The sequence below is a fragment of the Eleutherodactylus coqui genome, chromosome 6, assembly GCF_035609145.1.
Source record: "Eleutherodactylus coqui strain aEleCoq1 chromosome 6, aEleCoq1.hap1, whole genome shotgun sequence".
Lineage (NCBI taxonomy): Eukaryota > Metazoa > Chordata > Amphibia > Anura > Eleutherodactylidae > Eleutherodactylus > Eleutherodactylus coqui.
In genome coordinates this window covers 131,780,639-131,799,338 of record NC_089842.1, presented here as the reverse complement: position 1 = coordinate 131,799,338, position 18,700 = coordinate 131,780,639, and the positions used below count along the sequence as shown (strand labels likewise).

Sequence of the window (18,700 nt, the reverse complement as noted above, 5' to 3'; positions counted from 1 at the left end):
ATATACAGCTAGTCCACTCCATACACCCTTCATGACCACATGATGTAAATTTACATTAGGCGGTCATAAAAGCGGTTAAGCATACATAGAAAATTAAAAAAAGACTGTTCTCCATAGCGCATAGACCTCCAGCCAGCAGAAATACTGTAAGCAGGGTAATGTCAAACTGCATAAGATGGGCACAATGCACAGTAGTTCTGAACCCCTTTAACCCAGTTATGGCTCCTCCTTACAAGCCTGGTCTTGCATCAAGGCAAATACTAAAAGTCATATCACATCAGAAGAAAAACAAGGAGCATTTGCGCACTGCTGGTGAAAGATGGAGGCTTGTGTCCGGTTTATTAAAGTTTTATTCACGTTAAAGATATTTATTAAAATTACCAAATATGTCGTGTTTAAGGGTGGTTTAAAACACAGGTTAAAAATGATAAAATAGAAAAACTGCAGTTTTTAGGCAATTTTTGATGTCTCTAGTGAGCGCCGAGCCGCAGGTCAGGTGACGGCACAGCCACATTCCCTAACCAGCGGCATGGTGCTCACTAGAGGCCGCCGGGTGAAGGGGTGTACTGACAGTGTGAAGACTTCCAAAGTGAAATCAGCTGCGGATATGCAGAGTGAAAATCTACATCAATGAATACGCAACATTTCTGTTCCGTGTGAACATACCCAAAACAAGAACTTGTGTGTGGAAACTCCATAAAGGTACAGAAAATGAACAAGAATATGGGAGGAACATACAAATGGAACATCCAAGTCATGAAAATAAAAACCACCTGTACACATCATATTAGTCTCTTAGTTATGTACAGCACATTTTCTTCTGGAATTTCTTTGGAGTCCATGGCTGCATACTTCTTTTGCTGTACTATTTAAAAAAAAAAAAAAAATCTTTGAAAAAACTAAAATTTTCGGCCACCATCTTCTGACAGCTGTAACGTTTTTCATTTTTCTGTCACCATAGTTATGTGATGGCTTGTTTTTTGCAGGACTTGCTGTAGTTTCTTCTGGTACCATAATCGAGTGCAATCTTTGATCAAGGGGTTTAAATGCTGTTTCCGATCACCCTCCATACAAACACTAAACACACAGGACGTAACTGTACATCTTGTGTCGTTAAGGGGTAAAGCGCTCCTGCAGCATAACATGGTGGATGCCTCAGAAGACTAGTTATTGCTATCCTTTATTTGCTTTTGTTTTTCCAATTTATTTAATATAGTTTTAAGTCACAAGTGCCCCAAACTATATCGAATAAATATACTCACAGCGGCACTATCCATTTCGCCATCTGATGGCGACATCACCAGGCCAGAAGGGGCGGTGGAATCCCATAAACCCATCACGTGGGCTTCTAATGTAGAAGCCCCTGCAGGTTTACTTGATGTCAGTGACGTCCTTTTCAGGGCTTCTAGCGGCTGCAGCAGTCATATGGCTAAACCACCCACATAACCGCTGCAGTTCTTGTAAACGGAAGACAGTCGGACTGGGAGTGTGGTGGTGGGAGGTGTGTATTGTTTTTTTCTTCTGCTCTCTACTCTGCATCCTCCACTGCTACCAATAACTTGGGAAACTACTTTAATAATAATCTTTATTTAGCACAAACATATTCCAGAACACTTTCCAAATCAAAGGATACCATTTAATACAGTAGTAAGCAAAAATGTGAAAAATAAAGGCGAGTGTCCTGCTCTTAAGAATTTATGATCCATAAGGAAATAGGGGTAACAGAAGAAGTAAAAGTGCTTGTTTTGAACATGGTTCTCCAACCAACTTTTATAAAACAAGGTAGTACATGTAGTATACAGCTGCATGAGACAGGCAGCAGCCAGCATCTGTGTATGTACAGATATGAAGTGCCTTTGAGAGCATGAATCGTCGGGGTTACTGTTGGATGAAGGGGTCAGGTTCTGCAGAATAATGTAGAAGAGTTAATAGAGTAGAGTTAGATTAGGGAATGTGATAGGCCTGCCAAAAAAGATGCGTCTTTAGGGCACTTTTAAAAACGGTGAATATTTAAAATTAACCTGATTGCTTGTGCTGCAGCAGTTCTCTGGAATGCGCTACTCCAGACAAAGCCCTGGAGATGTGGCTGGAGAGGATTAGGATTAGGGAGGATGTTAAGGCCCTTTTACATGCAACGATTATCATTCAAAATCTGTCCAAAACTGCCGAAAATGAGTGATAATCGTTACATGTAAACGCTGGCATCGTGCACTTTTCATTTGAACGATGGATTTTGGTTCACTTAAAATCCATTCTTCAGCCTCTGAAAGACTGAGCAAATATATTCCATTAGTATGAGATCATTAGCAGGACAGAGAGCACAGGTAGGGGGGTAGACCGAGATGTCTTACGTGTAGCAGTCAGCAGGAGCAGTACAGCGCCGATTCTTCAGACCCTGCCAGCATGTGCATCATGGGGTAAGAATTCTGGAGGAGTTGATACTTGATAGGCATGCCTGCCCCACCCCCTGATACACACACTAGATGTAGAGTGCATCCTCCGCTATTACATGCTGTTGGCAAACTGGCAGCAAGGCTAGTCACAACTGGAAATAAGATTGAAAAATCTTGTTACCATTTGCAAAGTTGTGGTCACACTGGCAACCATTTTGGTCCCTATCTGGAGCCCTTCCAAACTATTACTAAAGGAAGACCACTACAAAGATTTTATTTATATAGCACCATGTTCCACAGCACTGTACATCACTTGCTATTAGGTTCTGTCCCCATTGGCACTCAGTCTAAATTAACCTATTATGTTTTTGGAGTTTGAGAGGAAACGCATACAAACATGGGGGGACCATACAAACTCCACACTAATGTCATCCTTAGTCGGATTTGAATGCAGGACTCCAGCACTGCAAGGCAACAGTGCTAACCCCTGAGCTATCATACTGCCCAAATATCAGTATTACCAATAATAACACTTGATGAGGGCCAAATATTAGCCATAAGTGAGCCACTATACTGTTAGTGGGGAAAACAACAGCATACGAAGATCAATATGAGCACCATACAGTGACCATATAGTGGTATATATCAGCCCTGCACAGGAACACTGCATGCTGTATAAGTGATTACAGTACAGTTGTAATGAGTGGTCACTATTCATTTCAATGGAGCGGACAAAAATATCTCTGGCATTCCCACTGAAAATTAATGGAGCAGCAACACAAATGTGCAACCGCTGCTCCATGGGACACCCACTCTTCCCCAATGATCACACTTTCACCACCTATCCTATCGATAGTTAATAAAAGTCAATAGTGGTACAACCCCTCTAATAGGATAATGCTGATGGGCACTATACACTGCAATACATAAGTATTGCAATGTATTATATAAAGGATCAAGCGACTATCGTAAAGTCCACTTGTGGGACATAAAGATGAAACAAACAAAAAAAAACACTGTCAAAAATAATAAAAAGTTCAAAGAGATAAAAAGTTAAAAACAAAACCAGAAACAAACTTTTCATATTACATAAAAAAATTTAAGACAAGAAAAAAATAAATCTAATTGGTAATGCTAAATAAAATCACAGAGGTGAGAGAAAAAAATGTACAAAGACATAACTCACAGAAAAAGAAGCCAAATATGCATCACCTGACATTGCAGGGCAGGCTCAATCATCATATACCCTAGTAGAATGCAAAAAACCAGATTGCAATATGTGGGGTTGTATTACTATATGGTGTGGCACACTTCTCTATGGCTGGCATCCTTGGTATCAGTTCATATGTGTGGACTCTGTCTGTCTGCAGTCACCCCTCCCCCAATTTTGGGTTGAGGTGAGTGACTGCACATTATTCTGCACTGAACATTTAGCTCCATCATATTGCAATCTGGCTTTCTGCATGCTACTAGGGGATATGGTTATTGAGCGTGCCCTGCAGTATCAGGTGATGCATATTTGGCTTCTTTTTCTGCGAGTTATGTAATTGGTAATGCTATGTCCATAACAATCCGAACTATTAAAATATAATCTCATGAAAAGATGAAATGAAAAAAGTATCAAAAAAACTGTGCATCCAAGTAAAAACTGCATCTCAGACTATGGCAACACAATGCAATTTTTAAAAAAGGTTTTTAATTTGAAAAAGTAGTAAAACATAATAAAAACGATTAATTTGGTATTGTAAGTCGTACTGAAACTCAGAATGAAGTTAACACGTCATTTTTATCTCACGTTTAATGCCATTATAGCACAACCCAAGAATTAAACCCCAAAAATTGCATAGATGCTGTTTTGTTCCAGCTCAGCCCTCAAGAAAATATTTTCATGCCACATTAAAAGGGTTGTACCATTAAAAATGTTTTTTTTATAGTTAAATCCAGCAAATAATATAAGCAGTTATGAATCGGACCAGAATAGGATATGCTGTAAATTTTTTAACATGGACTATCAGTCTGTGTGAGAAACGCTCATGTGAGTAGCCCAATTGGCGATAATGGGTCCGAAAACAGACCTCAGCTGCCAGAGGTCCGAACCAGGAGAAAGAGACACTGCCAGTTCCCCTAACGCCTGTTAGTGTGATCACGCGGACAGGACCCGATGCTGTAGCGCAGCTTTGCTCCTTGCCTGGCTCTGGACTCTTCATGATTTTCAGAACAGGAGTCGGGGATGAAGGAGGAGCGAAACCAAGAGGTTGCTCATAGCAGGAGGTAAGACACAGCAAAAGAGAGGGTATGAGATGTGTTTTATATAAGATCTTCTGAAAGTTGCGGAGGTTTATGTTTTACATGAAAGGGTGATGTTGAGGTTTTTTTTGTTTTTTTTTACAAGGGACTGAAAGAGGAGATGATAGGAGGGAGAGTTTGACGTTTACATGAGACGGAATGTTGGGGGTCGAACGGAGGGAAGTGATATTTCTTTGAATGCAACTGCATTATGAAGAAGATGAAGGGAGGGTGGTTGTGGTTTTGACATAGGACTGGACAATGATGGCATTAGTGAAGGGGGAGCACTATAACCAAAGGGGCCACAGGGGGTCAGCATAATATGAGGGACCACATAGAGGCACTTTTTACTACGGGAGAGTTACTGAGAGGGGCATTGGGGTAGCGGCAAAATGGGAAGAGTGTGCAGTAAAGTTGTAACTTTTTTACAACCTCATATTTCTGTATCCTAATTTGATGTACTTTTACCTAAAAACAAAGAATTTAATTATTTCGATATTTTTTCAGAAAAGGTCACTCAGAAAATATCATTGGGATAAATGGATGTATATAGAATCTCTAAATATCCATATATCCCAATGATATTTTTGGGGGGTGGCCTTTTCTGAAAAAATATCAAAATAACAATTAAATTCTTTGTTTTTAGGCAAAAGTACATCAGATTAGGGGTATTACTACAGCATGTGTCCACGGAAGGTTTTTAATAAAGAACCGGTCAAGAAACAATGTCAAACAACTTCTTTTTGTTTTCTTGTTGTTTGACATTGTTTTTTGACCGATTCTTTATTAAAACCTTACGTGGACACATGCTGTAGTAATACCCAAATTAGGTTACAGGAATATGAGTTTGTAAAAAAAGTTATAACCCTTGTGTACAGAGATAAGCCATGGCTGATGATGGCGTTCTGGACCCAGATAGAGGAGTAAAAAAAAGAACGGCAGTCACCAATCAGAGAAGACATCACCTGTAGAGATGAGCGAGTGTACTCGCTAAGGCAAATTACTCGAGCGAGTATTGCCATTTTCGAGTACATGCCGGCTCGTGCCAAAAAAATTGGGGGCCGGCGGGGGTGAGTGGTGAGTTGCGGGAGTGAGCATGGGGGAGCGGGGAGGGGGTTGGGAGAGAGAGCTCCCCCCCTGTCCTCCCTGCTCTCCCCCGAATCTTTTGGCACGAGTGGGCATGTACTCGTAAATGGCAACACTCGCTCAAGTAATTTGCCTTAGCAAGTCCGCTCGCTCATCTCTAATCACCTGTGATCACTGGACCCACTACATTGTAAACAGAATTACTGAAGAACTGGTATCCTGGCTCACAAGTGTTCAAAAAAGCCGTGCAAGAAGAAAAAGGCCCTTAATATATTTGGAATTGCCATAATCGTAGCACAATTTATATGCAATTATAATGACATGCATTGTTTTAATAGTCATTATCTGGGTTTGATAGACATTCACCTGACAGCAGGTTCAAGTAAATGGACCTTTACAAAAAGTAGACTACCCCTGATATAGGGCATATCCTCTTACACACTCAGGGTCTCTGTCACTTGTTTATGCTGCTCTCAAATAAGGCAAGGCAAGTATGATTACAGCTTCCCTTTAAATGGTACTATTAAAAAACTGAACTCATCCCTCAAAAAACTAGCCCTCATAAGGCCATGATGACACAAAAATAAAAGTTATGAGTCTTGGAAGGCAAGAAGGCCCCCGAAAAAGTTGTGGCCAAAAGATGCAGTGGCAACAATTAACATGTTAAATGCCAATTTACTGGCCCAATGAACATTGTGTGCTTACCTCGAGGCCTCACCAACAGCAGTAGAACAAATTAAGCTATTTTCACACTATGGTTTTTGCTGAGCACCAAATTATCTAGCTACTGTCTTATATGCTGAAAACCTGATACGGCAATCTGGAAAGAACCCTAGGATTTAAAACGACTCTCCAGTCATGGACAAACAAACATGGTAGCAGTGCTTCTCAGACTACCTGATGCACCCAGTGCATTAGTATGCATTATTGGCTTAAGGGCCCTTTTACATGCAATGATTATCGTTCAAAAAATCGTCGGATCGCGTAAATTTGAATGATAATCGCTCAGTGTAAACACAACCAGAAGTTCATTCACTTCTCGTGGCATTAATTTTATGCAAGCATAAAACAGCAATTGTTTAGTTGTTCTAATTTATTGCTACAAAGAATGTGAACAACTGAACAATTTATCTGCTTATATAAACAGGCTGCGCAAGCAAACTCTGTCATCGTTCGCTCGAACGATAAATCGCTCCGTGTAAAAGGACCCAAAGACACTGCATGCTCATTTGATTGGCCAGTGCTGCTCACGAGAGCATCACTGGCAGCTAGAGCACAATGCAGTGTCTTAGACTACCAATGCATACTAGTGTACTGTGTGCATCAGGTAGTCAGAGAACCGGTGTAGCCATCTTTGTTTGTCCAGGACAATAAGGTCGCTTTAATGTGTGAAACATAGACTAATTTAGCCTCCATTTATTAACTGTTTCTTTGCTGTGTAGCATGGCCCTCAACCAGAAATCTGTTCATGCTCTGGTGATCTCTGAAGGAGCAATAAACTTTATTGATACTGTTCTCTCTTCAGTCCTTCTATTCATTGTGTAACAATCCAACCAAAAAATCATAATGTGTCACTTGGAGAGTCGTCCCCCCCCCCCCCCCCCCCATTTGTCTTTGGAGACCTTTCCCAAATGGCAAACGTTTCTTGGGCCCTTCCCCAAATGGCAAACGTTTCTTGGGACTCCCTCCTCAAGTGTCACTCCACCATGCAGCACAGGTCACCCAAGGTTTTGTTCTCATTTTAATAGGATTAGTACTGCAGATTGTTTGGTCCTTACTCGCCATCGGTTGCTTTTCTTGACCTTGCTCAGTTCTTCCAACGAATTTGCTACAAACAGAAAACAGCAGATGAAGGAGCAGCACAATATACAGCAGGCCAAGAGGGCCAGCAGCATGAGAAAGACAGCGCAATGTCTTTCATACAGCAGAACAACTGCAATGCAGTCCCACGGTGCAGAATACTGCCCATAATAATCAGCAGGACGGTTCAGCGGGGCCTAGAGGGTATTATGTGTTGTAGATGAGGCACAATCAAGGACCCAACAGGTGAAGCAGCAGCAACAAGCTACAGCATGAAGTGTCTACACCATTAAAGGGTTGGAATCCCTCTAAGTTCTCATCTTCACCGCACGTGATCTCAGCTTCCTGTGAAGTGAGAGGAGTCCCCCTTCCCCCCATTTCCGAATGCTACATCACACTTCACTGAGCGCTTGTCACTTCTGCATCACATGACCCCAGATCCCAAGTGCATGAATGCACATACTACTGACATGGCCCAAAGTGGACTGGAGATTATGTATGAGGAGGCATCGGAATATTAGGTCAGAGATGTAAGGAGGGGGACAGGTTGCGGACAGCCTTGTATGGTGCTGATATTTTTAATTCTATTCAATAGGCAGTGAGTAACCAATGAAATGACTGGTGGAGGACAGAGGCAAAGGAGTACCAGGAAGAGAAAAATTAGCAGGGCAGCAGTTTCAGGGGTGGATCGTAGGGATGCAAAAGAGTTGGGTGAAAGGCCACAGAGAAGGATGCTGCAGTAAACTAGGTGGGAAATGTTAAGGGCATGCACTACTTTTTTGTCCAGCAGTGAACAGTTTTATCTACCCAGAAAATCCTTTTAAGGGAGCCCTCTACTCTCACACACAGAATCAAGCTGCGTAACCACTTATAGCAATGTATGACCAATGTATCCTGTACTTCTCATTTCATTTTGAGGAGGTCTATCACATCATCTGTTGTAGAACTGGGTAGGGTAGTGCCATAACTTGTATATCCACTTGTAGCATATAGGGAGTTCTGGACCACGCACTTTCCCTTTCGGCGTTGCGAAAGCTCTAAATCCTGCATCTCCCATTTTAGTACTGAGGTGCTCTGTACCCCTAACTCACCATATTACTGAGGATGCTGTCTATCTTCTCTTCCTCCGGAGACCCCCGATCTAATTTACATCGATAAACCATTAGCTGCTGGCGGTCCTTCAAGTCTCTGTAGGTCTGTTGAGAGGATACAAGACATGGGGTCACATACATCAGCACTGCATGATTACAGAATTGGCAAGGGTGGTCCCCTCCATCACTCACATCAATCACAACATTGTGACACTTGTACTTAGTTGCCAAGGATATTCTCATTTCAGCATCCTCCACCAGCCTGATGTAATCCTGTAGGACCTGGAAAGCAGAAGAAATATGAACCCCTGACAGCCAGTGCCCATATGGGTTGAACATATATACAGCACTATAGCAGTAACCCTCCTTTCATGCCACAGACAGGAGTCTACTTACCTGTGCAGGGGCCCCGTTCTTATGTAAAATCTCCACCACACGGTGAAAGCCAACAGGAGCCTTCTTCTTGGTGTAACCCAGCCAGTTCTAAGAAGATACAAGAGGGCATGTCACAATCAGTAATGGTGCCAGCAAGTCCCCGACTGCTCAAATATAGTGAGCTTTAATACGGTTGTGCACTTTACATGTGCTGCAGTTCAAACCCATGTCATGTCATGTCAAATAAGGACCTAGCAAGATGCGATCACATGTAGTCATCATACTGGAAGCTGTCCTGCTCTGCAAACTATCCTCCCCAACACTGCGGTCTTCTCACTGCTCCCAGGTGTGTATACAGACCATTACAGGAGGATAGATTAGCTAGATCCTACAAGAATGAAACTGCACCATACCTTTGTAGTAAACAGAGCATCCACGTCAACCCAAGACCGCAGTTTGGCTCGTGCTGCCAGCGCTGTCAAGACATACAGCTTCTCCGGGATCTGCCAAGAACACAGCACAATATTCACATGTGACACTTATAATGCAAGGGCACAGTGTGCTACAAGACGCTCACTCCTCACCTTGAAGGTTTTACGCAGGTTGGTCGGACTGCTGAACGTACCCTATGAAGAGACACAGCTGTGAATCTTATCCCAGGCACACCCCGAGAGCCCTGGACGGCCATCACTCACCTCCCCCTCTGTATAGTGATAGATACAGGAGTAGAACAGTGTGGTGACCAACGGCTTGAAGAGCAAAGAGGCTTTCCTGGGGTGCTTGCGGAAAAGCTCCTGGCCGGAGGCTTCCAGATGCTTGTCACTTGCCTGTGAGGAGAGAGACCGTTATACAAGGGATAAAGCTGAATCCATATTTAAAGTATTAGTGACAATAATGAACAGCTAGGGGCAGCCCAATTTAAGGATAAGTGAGCCATGATGGTGTAGGGTCATTCCAGGCTTTAATCCCTTAACACCACAGGACGTACAGTTACATCCTGGGTGTGCAGGGTTTACATGGGGAGGGATCACAAGCGAATCCTGCTCCATACAAGGCGGGTGCTGGCAGTCTATGTTAGCAGACACCCGCCGGCACCAGCTGTGATCAGGGCTGAAGCTGATCGAGGCTGTTAACTCTCTAAATGCCACTGTCAATTCTGACAGCGGCATTTAAATGCCCCAATTATTGTTCAGGAGTATGCCCCACGTGATGAGATTGCGGGGTGTCGTTTGGTTGCCATGTCAGCCACGAGCTTTCTAAAAGTTCCCCGGACTGTCATGGCTGATTGTCTGCCTGTCAGAACGCAGTAGAATGTAATACTATGGCAATGCTCATAAGTTCAGGTCTCCTACAGAAACTAAGAAAAAAAAATGTAAAAATAAGTTTTATTGGAAGAAATCAAAGGAAGTTTAAAAAAAAAAAACAACCTTTTTTTGTATGAATAATAATAAAAAAAAAATGTAATCATATTTGGTATTGCAGTGTTCGTAAAAGTCCAATCTATCAAAGTAATATATATTTATCCCACAAGGTGAAGGTTGTCAGAAAAAAACAAAACATAAAAAATTGCCATCTTTTGGTCACCAAGAAAAAAAATGTAATAAAAAGTCACATCTACTTCAAAATGGTACCAATAGAAAGCAGGACATCCCACAAAAAAGACAAACAACTATATCGACAAGAGAAAAAAAAGTTATGGCTGTCGAAAGAAAATAAAATTATTTTTTCCAAAGATAGGGAGATATATATATATACCGTATATACTCGAGTAATAGCCGACCCGAATATAAGCCGAGACAATACGTTTCACCACAAAAAACTGTGAAAACTTATTGACTCGAGTATAAGCCTAGCTATACTCAAGTATATACTGGGCTTTTTAAGTAGTACAACAAGAACAAAACTATATAAATTTGGTATCTTTGTGATTATACTGTCCCACAGAACAAAGTTATCTTGTCATTTTTGTCGCAATGTGTGCACTCTGAAAACAAGACCAACCCCCCACCCGCCCCCCAAAGATGGTGGAATTGTATTTTTTTTCCCTTTTAACTCAACTTTGAAATTTTTAAGATCAATAGCACACTATATGGTACATTCAATAGTACCATTGAAAAATACAATTCATCCTGCAAAAAAAAGATCTCAAACGGCTATGTTGGAGGACAAATAAGAACTTAATGATTTTTTTGAAAGGGACGGTGAAAAAAAAAACAAAAATGGAGGGAAAAAAAAAGGCTGTGTCTGCCCCTTTTTTTTTTTTTTAAAAGGATGACATATCCTATTGATAGGTCATTAGTATTTGAAGGACGGGGGTCAGACGCTCAGGCCCCCTATCCATTAGCTGATCGTCCAGCCCATTGTCCAGCACAGTGGGCCGAACGTTGTCATCCTCACTACTACTTCACTCCCACGCCCACAATAAAAGCCACCATACACAGGATCCACCCACAAGAACTATGTCTCGATCTGACTATGTCTGGAACAAGGCGGCAACCACTTATAAATAATAACTTGCACAGTCAGTCAGCTCAGTTGAATAAGTGTGAAAGTGGGGAGAGTGCCTAACCATTCAAAGACTAACTCAGATCTATGTTTTACACATATGTGGGCCAGCATTCACCTCAATGATGATCTGTCTCTCCAACAGCGTGTAGTGGTCTTGTACATGGGCAGCATCTTCTGAGGAGAAGGGGAGGCTGGTGAGAGAAGAAGGCACAAGTCAAGGTTGGAAGGCTCTAAGGACAGAATTCAATGCTGTGGCATTATAGCCACTACAGGCCTTTTTCTGTAGGGTTCATGCACGAAGAACAGTGAGGCACAAGTCTGCTTACTGACCCAATGCATTTACTCTTCAAGAAGTCTCTGCGCTCTTCTGCATCCAAGATGTCCAAATGCTCCCTGTATTTACAAAGCTGAGAGAAAACAGTTAGTATTATTAGGGTGCACACAACACAAGTAATGACATCCATCCGAACCCAACATGAATACTCACAGCCAGCTCCTCTGTCCACTCCAGGAACCTGAAAGATCATAACAAGATTCAAATGAGGCAATCTCAAGAGCTCACATTAGTGTTCTCAATCACAGCAATCCTGCAACACAACCCAAGCTGTGAGCACCCCTCTTTACTGTGTCCCCATTTCTCTGCTGTCTCACCTGAGAAGCTCCATTAGCAGCTGCTGATCGGATATCTCCTTCAACAAATGAATAAAATGTCTTAAGGCGACTTGCCTGATCTTAAGTTCCCGAAACAGGATGTCTAAAGGAGACAGAGAATAACATGGCAGAGCTGCAAACTTGCACTAAGTTTGTGTCTCACAAAGAGGGACCACAAACTGGCATAGAGAGCAGATTGGCCTGATTCTAGTATATAGCAAGAAATACCAGATGCCGCACACTCCCAACTCACAGGTCTGACATGCATGCCAGCATGGGAGAGGATCAAACCCCAGCTTCAATCCAAGTAACTATGTAGCTAGGCAACAGCACACAAACTTCATGGAAAAGGTGAAAAGCTCTTGATTTATTCAGCACATGTAAATACACACGTGTTCACATGCAGTGAACAAACTAGGAGGATTTCACATTTTCAATGAAGTTTGTGTGCTGTTGCCTCGCTACATAGTTACTTGGTATTATGCTAGTGTCTCACAGGGAGGAAGTGACCATAAGTAAGTAATCAGGGAAAGGCCAGTGTAGCACATTGGGTAGATGATGTGAACAATCTAAAGCAGTAAAACATGGCTGTCTTTTTTGTTTAATTCCACCCACGTAACACTGACCCTCATTGCAGTAATGGTGTCCATCTTTTCTCTTGTCTTTTTCAAGGTACCCGCACTTCCTGACTATTGCATCACATGATGCACACTACATGCCAGCTACGGGAGTCACTATTAACCAGAGGTCAGTCTTGTTCGTCTCTTGCATCCCTGATTTCTGGTAATCTACAGTTTGACGCATCTCTTCAATTGCCCCTTTCCTGCTGCATCCCAGCTTCTCCTCTCCTTGCCCCTGCCAGTCATTTCCCTGCTGATGCCACAGGGCAACATGGTAGTTGTACAATTTCAGCCTTCCACTGCTCAGGTCAGGAGCATAGTAGATGGACTGGGAAAAACGGACATTTAAGAAAAAGGAAATAGACATTGTATCTAATACAAGTTAAAGTAATAATAATTGATTTTAGGGGAAACAAATGCTAGTTTTTCTTTACAAATAGTCATCACTGTTTACATTCGTCCAGCACTCATATCAGGGTTGAAGGGGGCGCTCACCAGAACGTAACGTCCTCTTCAGGAAGATCAAAACCTAGAAACAGGAGAGAAAATTCAGTGAAGACCTTGGCTTGGGAGAGAGAAGACAGTGTATATGAGGAGTATATGAAATAGGATGAATGGTAATAAGGCGTTTTATTTTAAAATTATAGGGGTCTACATGGAACTGGGTTAATACTACACTGCACATCTATGGCCACATGACTAAAAGGTGTTGTCGTTTTGCAGAAAAATTTGGCATGCCGTTACATCTTAGACAGATATGTAAATGATTACAGTTGTGGGGTGATTAGATGAACGGTCTTGCCACCTGAAGCCACAAAAGTGGTTTTACCCTGGCCTATAAAAAGGTTCTCAGAGGCTACTTGTGTGTAATGGACCTCTCTTTCTGCTTGTGTAGAGCTTGTTCACCACTAGACACCTCTATGATGCAATTAAAGAGATTTCACCCAGTTAACAGAGTTTGAGAGGGGCGCATTATTGGATTGCGAGAAGGTGGATGGTAATATTGACGTACTGCCCGCCGTCTAGGCTGTTCTGACCAGATTTTTAGGAGGTGTTGGGATCAGTGGATGCATGAGAACATGCACACACGCGTCCGGGCTCAAGATGCCCTCGACAGATCACCAGTAGAGAGGATCGTCTGATTGTCCAACAAACACGAGCAGGTCAAACTGTTTTGTTGTTCACTATCCAACGACAGGTGACACGATCGTTACAGGCTCCTGTGTCTTTCGGAACTATTTCCAGGCACTTGGCTGAAGGACATTTGGACTCATGGTGCCCATTACATGTCCTGCCTTTGACACCCACCAACGCCTCTGTTTGCAGTGGGACTGTTATGGAGTGGAACTGGGTTGTCTTTGTAGACGAATCCAGGTTTAGATTCGGGACGGACGACAGCGGTGTTGATGTCTGGAGACCTAGGGGTGAGCACTTCAATCCTGCCTTTGCTGGTGTGATGGTCTAAGAGGCCAGCGCATACAACAGTCATACACCCCTAATAATGGTACAGGGAACAATGACAGCTCAGCGATATGTTCAGGACATCCTGCAGCTACATGTGTTCCTCTCATGGCAGGGCTTCTAAGTATTTTCCAGCAGGATAATGCTTGGCCACACACACAATGGTGTCACAGGAATGTCTCTACAACATTGCCACTCTTCCTTGGCCTGCCCAGGTGCCAGATCTATCATCAATAGAACATGTATGGGATCATCTGAGACACCAACTTCGACAGACTAGGGCAGTGTTTCCCAAACTATGGTCCCCCACCCTTTAGGTCATGTTTTCAGGATATCCTATGTGATCTGTTGGAGATCGTGAGGACTGGAGTTTGGGAAACACTGATCTAGAGGCTCAGTTACAGCAAATGTGAACAGATATGTCGTAGGATACCATAAGGAACCTGTATGCCTCCATGCCTGCCCATATCACATCTTGTATCCAAGCTAGAGGCGACCCAATTGGGTACTAGAGCCTCCCTTCAAGGGGTCAGTTCTGCACAATAAATATCCTTTTGCTCTGATATTGTAATCACTTACTTATGTCAATGTTACAATCACAGAGACAAAGTTTAATTCAATTCAGACAATTTCTTGTAGGGGCATTTTTTACAATGAGTGTATTTCATATGCCAGAGAAGGAGGTCACATCATTCCCAAGTGTGCAAATATATAATAAACTGTAACGAACGAGTAGGGTGGCGTCACCAAACTTACTGCTGTGATGACATTTCCATCGTGGAGTCTTACTGCTTCATCCAGTAACTGTAGCTTTTCCTTCAGTGAGCGGAACCTCTCCATAGAGCACATCTGTGGGGACACAGAATTGAGTTAGGCAGTATTCTGCAGTGATCAGAGAGCAATGTACGGTGAAGGATGGGGGTACAGAATGACAGTTTGCCCCTCACCGTGTGTTCATGCCTACCTTGCCTCGCTGCATCCTCCGTACAGACTCCTCAGTACTCCAGTCTCCACTGTAATCCTGCAATATAACCGCAGACACCAATGGTGATCACACAGTGCAGCTGTCAGCAATTGACCCCCATCAGCACACATTGGGGGTGAGGGCGTCTGCCAGGCCCCATAGAGGCGAGATTCACAGGATATAATGTAATGTCATAGGGTGCAATGAGGAGATAGCAATACTCCTTCGCTCAATACCTGATATTCGGACTTCGGTTTGCGCAACTCTGGAGCAACATATTTAATATTGGTATCTAAAAAAGCTGAGAAGATAAAAAGGTCAGAAGATCCAGCATGAGTCAGAAGCCTGGTAACACCCCCGTAAGATGGTGAACGTACCATCAGAGATCGACTGGAAGCTTCCGGGCCTGGACTTCCCTGCAGAGAGAAAAGAAGAGTCAGAGCTGCCGCTGATCACACAGCAGGCTCACCGAGGAGCACTCACCTTTAAAGAGGCTGCTGAATGAGCCAGGTCTGGGGAAGGAGTAAAAGGAGCTAGAAACGTCAGGACGCGACTTGTCTGCAGCAAAACTTCTGGACTCGGGGCCTCGGGAACTGGACGTTTCTTGGATCGACCAGGATATACCTGAAAGATACAGGAGGTCACATGACTGACACTATATATCATCTCCAAATGGATGATTGCGAGACACTACAGTCTCCCACTGGACTGAGCTTGGTCAAACAACATCCATCAGCCAGCTATGTCAGTATAAGGGCTCCTGCACACTTGCGTTTTTTCACGCGTTATAGCTGTCTTTTTTTTCAAGCAATTGTCAATGGGACTTTCTAATGTTAAAAAAAAACAACTATAACGCGTGAAAAAAACGCAAGTGTGCAGGAGCCCTAAGGCCTCCCTCACGCAGATTGTTTTATACAGCGTTTAGCGCTGGCTTTTCAGCCCAGCGCTAAACGCTGTACAACACTCCCATTCATTTCAATGGGGCTGCTCACACAGGGCTGAAAACGTAGCGCCTCCCAACGCTGCGCTTTGACAGCGATGCATGTTCTATTTTGGGGCGTTTTCAGCCCTGCATCGCCCATTGAAATGAATGGGCAGCGGTTTTAGCACTGCTGAAAACGCGGCAACACTTGGTGCCGCGTTTTTGGCAGCGTTAACCGCTCGCCGATTTTCAGGGGGAGGGCTTGCAATAGAAGCCCTACCCCGAAAATCAGTCCCAGCTAGGCTAGGTAGAAAAAAAGAAAGTAATACTCACCTAGCTGCTGCAGTCCAGGTCGCTGCGGCTGGTCTCTGCCGCTGATCCGGGCTTCCTCGGCACCCCAAAGTCTATTGCCGGAGGCCAGGTTTGAGAACCCCGCCTCTGGCAATAGAGTGCTGTGATTGGTTGTCGGTGCTTGCTCGATGCCCAATCACAGCCCTTCATTGACTGTCTCAGCCAATCAGAGCTTGCCGGCACTGATTGGCTCAGACAGTCAATGAAGGGCTGTGATTGGTTATCGGCACGCTCGATGCCCAATCACAGCCCTTTATTGACTGTCTTAGCCAATCAGCGTCGGCAAGCTCTGATTGGCTGAGACAGTCAATAAAGGGCTGTGATTGGTTGTCGGTGCTTGCTCCATGCCCAATCACAGCACTCTATTGCCAGAGACAGGGTTCTCAAACCTGGCCTCCGGCAATAGACTTTGGGGTGCCGAGGAAGCCCGGATCAGCGGCAGAGACCAGCGGCCGCGACCCAGACTGCAGCGGCTAGGTGAGTATAGCTTTTTTTTTTCCTTTTCAGCATTCTTAGCTGCGTTTTCAGCCGAGCTGAAAACGCAGCCAAACGCCCTGTGTGAGGGAGGCCTAAGAGCAGTTTCACACGGGTGATCGCCTCTTTTTTCTGCAATTTTTGAGCATCAGTGCTTTTTCTCGCAAAAACATCGCTGCCGCTTATGATGTTCTTGCACAATTTTTTATTGCGAAAGTCAATGGGACTTTCTAATGTGAAAAACGCGTTGCATGAAAATCGCAAGTTCGTGAGTTGTGATGCAATAAAAAGGAGGCTCCATAGGGAAACATGGGCAATTTAGAAAAAAAAAAAAAAACCCACACAAAATGCCGAGAGATAGGACTTGCCACGATTTTTTCAATCGCAGCATCGAATGAGTGAAAATATTGCAGATGTGAAGGAAACCACTGAAAAGCATGGGTTTCATAATTCTGCATTTTCACGCGATTTTATTGCCCCTGTGAATGCGGCCTCAGTGCTCCTTTACACTGGCGAGGATGATATCGGGTTATGAATCACAGCTCGCCATCCATGCAGGGCTGAAGGGAATTCTCAGCCGTGGCAGAGGATTGCGGAGTCCTGCCATTGCTTTCAATGTCGCCAATGCTGCTGCTGCTGCCGGCTCCATTGAGGACAATGGTCGATATTGCAAAAAGACAGGACATGCTGCAATTTTTTCCTTGCATCGCATTGCGGTGCCATGCAGGAAAACATTACTAATGTGAATGAACCCAAAGTAACGGGTTTCATATCTGTGTGACATTTGTGCATCTCGCAACGCACAAATCTTGCACGATTTTTACGCCAGTGTTAACCCTTTCCAATCCAATTTGTATCCTGGTTTTCCTAGGGGGTTACTCTTTTTCTGCTGTTATACGATAGCGCTATATGCTGGCTAAAGCCAGTACTGCATGAGGTGGCACTTTGGATAGGCTCCGACAGCAGAGAGGCTGGCAATATACAGTAAGAGAACCCCGACGGATGCCTTTCAACATCGGAGCTGTACAGCCTTAAATCATAATGTCTTCAGACATCAGACAGTGGATTGGAAAGGGTTAAGGCCCCCTAATAGTGAAAAACAACACTCACTGCCCACTGGTTCTCCACTCCAGGTGAACTTCTCCCACTCCTCATCTTCTTCATCCACAAAAGCCTTTATACTGTTTACGGCTCGCTTTGACTCCTTCAGCTGTAAGAGTGAAGATATTGAGTAGAGGTAAGAAGGGAGAGCACACCAACTCCAGGGGGTGCTGGTACACTGGCAATGACCAGTAGGAGAGATGGTGCCCAATGTAAGGAAGGGGTAACTAAATGGTGGAAGGGGTGCTGACCATCTACCTGAGATAGGCCATCCTCATCTTCATCTTCAAACGTGAAAGCCTTACACTTGGAGGCATGCCAGTAATCCTCCTCATCGCCTTTCAGCCTGGACATCTGGACTGTGGAGTAAGAAAGAGAACATCACATAGTTCCTACATACTGGACTACAAAGGGGTGTAAAGCACAGTAAACCTCATACCTGTCACCAGTACGCGTACAAAACTGGGAGCGCAACACCCTCTGGGACTTGTAGTTCACGCTGTCACACAGCGTAATAGAATTGTATATTATAAACTACAATTCCCAGCATCCCCCAGGATCACTTCCTACTTCACTGATTGACCAAAAGCAAGATGGCCGCCGGGGCTTCTTACAGA

General features: G+C 43.7%; 1 protein-coding gene across 5 annotated transcripts; it reads right to left on the bottom strand.

The window, feature by feature from the left end:
- Positions 1–333: 333 nt before the first annotated feature.
- Positions 334–18,584, bottom strand: VIPAS39 (VPS33B interacting protein, apical-basolateral polarity regulator, spe-39 homolog). Of its 5 annotated transcripts, none has more exons than XM_066607631.1 (20): positions 18,342–18,513; positions 18,093–18,192; positions 15,719–15,859; positions 15,613–15,651; positions 15,472–15,536; positions 15,236–15,292; positions 15,028–15,120; positions 13,306–13,339; positions 12,191–12,293; positions 12,027–12,054; positions 11,870–11,946; positions 11,655–11,730; positions 9,727–9,858; positions 9,616–9,657; positions 9,445–9,534; positions 9,053–9,139; positions 8,849–8,938; positions 8,657–8,761; positions 7,544–7,593; positions 334–865 (listed from the first exon to the last, which is right to left on the bottom strand). In XM_066607631.1, the coding sequence occupies exons 1-19, from the start codon at positions 18,435–18,437 to the stop codon at positions 7,573–7,575; spliced, it is 1,476 nt and encodes a 491-aa protein (XP_066463728.1). In that variant the 5' UTR covers positions 18,438–18,513; the 3' UTR covers positions 334–865; positions 7,544–7,572. The 5 variants fall into 5 exon arrangements, 4 of the variants coding, with proteins under 4 accessions (XP_066463728.1, XP_066463726.1, XP_066463727.1 ...); XM_066607629.1 differs by lacking the exon at positions 334–865 and adding an exon at positions 896–2,545; XM_066607630.1 differs by lacking the exon at positions 334–865 and adding an exon at positions 898–1,904.
- Between the last annotated feature and the right edge of the window lie 116 nt (positions 18,585–18,700).